At 38.0% G+C, this 3,786-nt stretch overlaps 1 protein-coding gene across 1 annotated transcript; it reads right to left on the bottom strand.

Moving 5' to 3' along the window:
* Positions 1 to 585: 585 nt before the first annotated feature.
* LOC140852082 (protein LIFEGUARD 2-like) lies at positions 586 to 3,786 on the bottom strand. Its single transcript, XM_073244848.1, has 4 exons — positions 3,389 to 3,786; positions 2,670 to 2,783; positions 1,119 to 1,276; positions 586 to 1,008 (listed from the first exon to the last, which is right to left on the bottom strand). The coding sequence occupies exons 1-4, from the start codon at positions 3,642 to 3,644 to the stop codon at positions 802 to 804; spliced, it is 735 nt and encodes a 244-aa protein (XP_073100949.1). The 5' UTR covers positions 3,645 to 3,786; the 3' UTR covers positions 586 to 801.

Raw genomic sequence — 3,786 nt, 5'->3', positions numbered from 1 at the left:
TTTTCATTTTTTTCACAATTTTTTTTTTTTTTTTGTGAAAAATTTTGAAAACGTCATTTTGACGTTTTTAAAAACGCCATTCAAAATGGTATTTTTAAAGACGCCATTTGCCATTTTTAAAGACGCCATTCCAAATGACGTTTCTTTTTTTTTTTTTTTTTTTTTTTTTTTTTAAGACGATGCCACCATGAAAATGTGGGGTGACGTGAAAAGAGAAAAAACGTCATTCAAAATGACGTTTTTTTTTTTACATTAATTTAATAAATAAATTTTATTTTGATATATTTTAATATTTAAATTTTTTTTTTGAATTATTTTGAAAAAGGACTCCACAGACAGAGACAGAAGGATACAGATGCGTTGAAATGCTCATATTTTAATAGGACGCCCCACCGTCAAGGACAAGACCTTACAAAAAGGTGAAGCGGGAACAGGTATCCATGCCGAAATGCGATCCACTACGTCCAGACTCGGAGGGTCCCACCCGCTAGCCGAAAATCTGCAAGACCAAGGGCGAAATAGGCAAATTCAAGGTTGTTTAACGTTGTCCCCCAGAAAATTCCATCCGGATGTTTGCAAACTTAATTATAGCCAAGCAGGGAATATTGATTTGCAGAAGAAACATAGAATTCTTCCGATCCACAATAAAATGCAGGGCCATGATGTAATTTACACCAACAAGATTGCATCAAACCTTTTTTTTTTTTTTTTTTTTTGGGTGGAGAAAAGAAGGCTCTATGCACATGATACTAGAGTTATACAATTTTGATGTGGAGTAAAAACACGTGTCGCATCCCTGCTTTAAGCTTCAGCCGCTCTGAAAAGAGTGAGCAAAGAAAGGAAAAGGTTGATGATGTCGATGTACAGAGCAACAGCAGCAAAAATATATTCGTCATAGGAGTAGCGTTTTATCAAGTTATCAGTATCATAGATGATGTATCCGCAGAAGATAATCGCAGCGAGTCCTCCATAGATCATGACTGAGATCCTCCCAAGTGGAAACAGGATCTGAGGAAGCAAAGGAAATGAATCAGGATCTTTTAACTGAAACCCAAAGCAAATTTCCGAAGAAATCATGGAATTAAGTTTTTTTGACAAATGGAAAATGGTCCAGTTACCTGGATGAGGGCAAATACGATCAGGATCATCACTGCAGCGAACAGGAAAGGCCCCAGGAAGCTAAAGTCATGGCCTCTCCTCGCCGCCCAAAAGGTGTACAAAGTGAGACTCACCACCACCACCGACGTAAGGATAACAGACTCAAGTATAACCTTCCCTGTTGTACCAATTAAAGATCCTTAGTTTTCCAAATTATGGGCAGTACCAGCCAGGTTGCAAATCCTTATGCTTCTATAAGAAAACAAGAAGTTTTATATCATATGGACAACTAAACCAGATGATAATTGAATAACATGCCATCTGGGAATTATAAGATCCAAATTGTGGAATATAACCACATAGAAGACAGCTGTTCTGGTTAGGACTAAATGCACGATTTACGATTATCATTTGCACCACACTAGAAGTTATCAAAAATACACATGCATCCATTGAAAGGCCTCAAAATTGTTCAAAATCACGTCAAGCTCACAACAATACCTCTTCGAAGCACTTTTATTTGAATGGTCCTCAGATTGTAGTCTGGAGTTATCAACACCAGCATCAATGGTCCATCTTTTGTGATGTCTCTCAATGAGATCACAAGCATAAAACATTGCCGCAAAGATGCCATGAAAGAAACATTGATACTACTACTCAGACAAACGAAAAGGTAAAATCTTGTGAAACACCAGTTCATAAACAGATTGATTATGACAGTGTCTGATTTAAGAATATTCTACTTATTTTCTACATGTTTCCATTCTTTCACATTACAGACCAGTTTCTGATACCATGTTGACCATGTCTTTGTAATATCTCCTTTTTTGTGAATTAAGGAAAAGGGTTTTCCTTCCTCCTTTTCTCCTTAAAAGAGGAAAAAAAAAAAAGAGGGAGGGAGGGGGAGTGGAGATGCCCAAAATCCATTATCAAACACCATTTAAGATCTAAATACAAAGAAAAAGAACATCTTTCAAAACCCTGAAAACATGATAATCTTTCCTAGGACTAGAAGTTTGTGACAGATCTAATTCCTTCCCAAATTTTGATCCTCATGTTACAGCTATAAACTAAACAGGATTAGCTCAAAGATTATGCCCTCACTTGTCCCATAAAACTATCAACTTTCACATTGCGTCATTTTTCTCCTATATTAACAACCAAACAAGTACAAATGCTCACGGTACTTGCATCTGTCAATATCCGAAAACACAAATCAAGTCCCTTGGTTGTCCCTAAACAAGGGTTTAGACTAACATTTTCCACTCCATAGGGATAATAAGATAAGGTAACATCCTTCTAGTTCAATTGCTACAGTTAGTATAATCTACCAACCATGCTTTCAGCTAAAGAATGGCATCAGGTAAAAGTTTCTTATTGAAAACATATAGAAAAGAAAAGAATTAGTTCTAGTTCAATTGCTACAGTTAGTATGGTCTACCAACCATGCGTTCGGCTAAACAATGGGATCAGGTAGGAGTTTCTTGTTGCAAACATATAAGAAAGAAAAGAATCACTTCTTTTCTTGTAAAGTTTTCCAAAGGAAAGGAAACACTAGAAAAGAATCTTACCACTTGTGAAGGCGCACGTCAATCCAACTGCAAAGCTAAGAGACACTGTAAAAATTCCAAGGAGTAGATAATTCACCGGGTGCGTCTGATGGTAGTAATACAGAGGGCATAACACTGGAACAAAAATAAGATAGATTAGAGATTTAGATACTGGAAGAAGTCAAAAATTTTAGAAGAAAATAAACCAAAACCAAATAAACAGTTTAAAAAAAAACCTAAACATATCGTTCGAAGCCAGGATATCAAGAATTAAAGAATATCATGTTAATTCCTCAGAGAAAGCGCGAATACTCGCGAAGTTACAGGAAAAGAAGGTAGAATTTAAGAAAGCATGGGAGAATTGGATTTCTTTTGAGAACAATGAGAGCCGAAAAAAACCCCAAAAAAATCACTTTAAAGCCGTAAAATTTTCATTTTCAAGATAAGAGAACAAGTATAGCATATTGATAGTACAAGAAATTCCGAAAAATCCTTAATTTACAAGAATAGGAGCCAAAGTTTAAGAAAGCATGCGAAACACTGGATTTTTATGAGAAAATGAGATTCTTTTCAAAGGGAGAGTTAAAAAATACGCTCAAAAATAACTTCGAAGTCATCAACCCAAAGACAAGATAGATATCCTCCAGGTATATGCCAGAAATTTTCAAGAAAATCGAGAAAAAAAAAATCTATAAACCCATACGATTCTACAAAGAAGAAAAAGAAAAGAAGGGGAGTACCAATGAAGGGGAGAATGATAAGAAAGATGTAGAGGCCGAGGCCGGCGCCAGAGGAGACAAAGAAGTGGGAGATTGGGCGAACAGTGACGACGACGGCAGCGACAGCGACAGTGAGCAGCATCTGGACGGTCAGGATGGCGTAGATCTTCCTGATGAACGCCCACCGGAGCTCTGGGCTCTCCAACATCATTGGGTACAGCGGCCGGGGGCCCGATTCCACGTCCACGCCCTTCCCATACGGCGGCCGGATCCACATCTTTCTCCTCTTGGGCGATCGCCGAACTCTCCACACACCAAGAGCACCAGAGAAGAACGCCGAAAGAGCAAGGGTTTGAAATTGGCCTGGGGTTCCTCTCTTGATTCGTTCGTCGGGGCTTTATCGTGGAGAGGGAGGGGAA

Source organism: Elaeis guineensis, chromosome 10, assembly GCF_000442705.2.
Source record: "Elaeis guineensis isolate ETL-2024a chromosome 10, EG11, whole genome shotgun sequence".
Lineage (NCBI taxonomy): Eukaryota > Viridiplantae > Streptophyta > Magnoliopsida > Arecales > Arecaceae > Elaeis > Elaeis guineensis.
The sequence above is the reverse complement of the archived record's forward strand: the minus strand, read 5'-3'. Positions and strand labels throughout refer to the sequence as shown.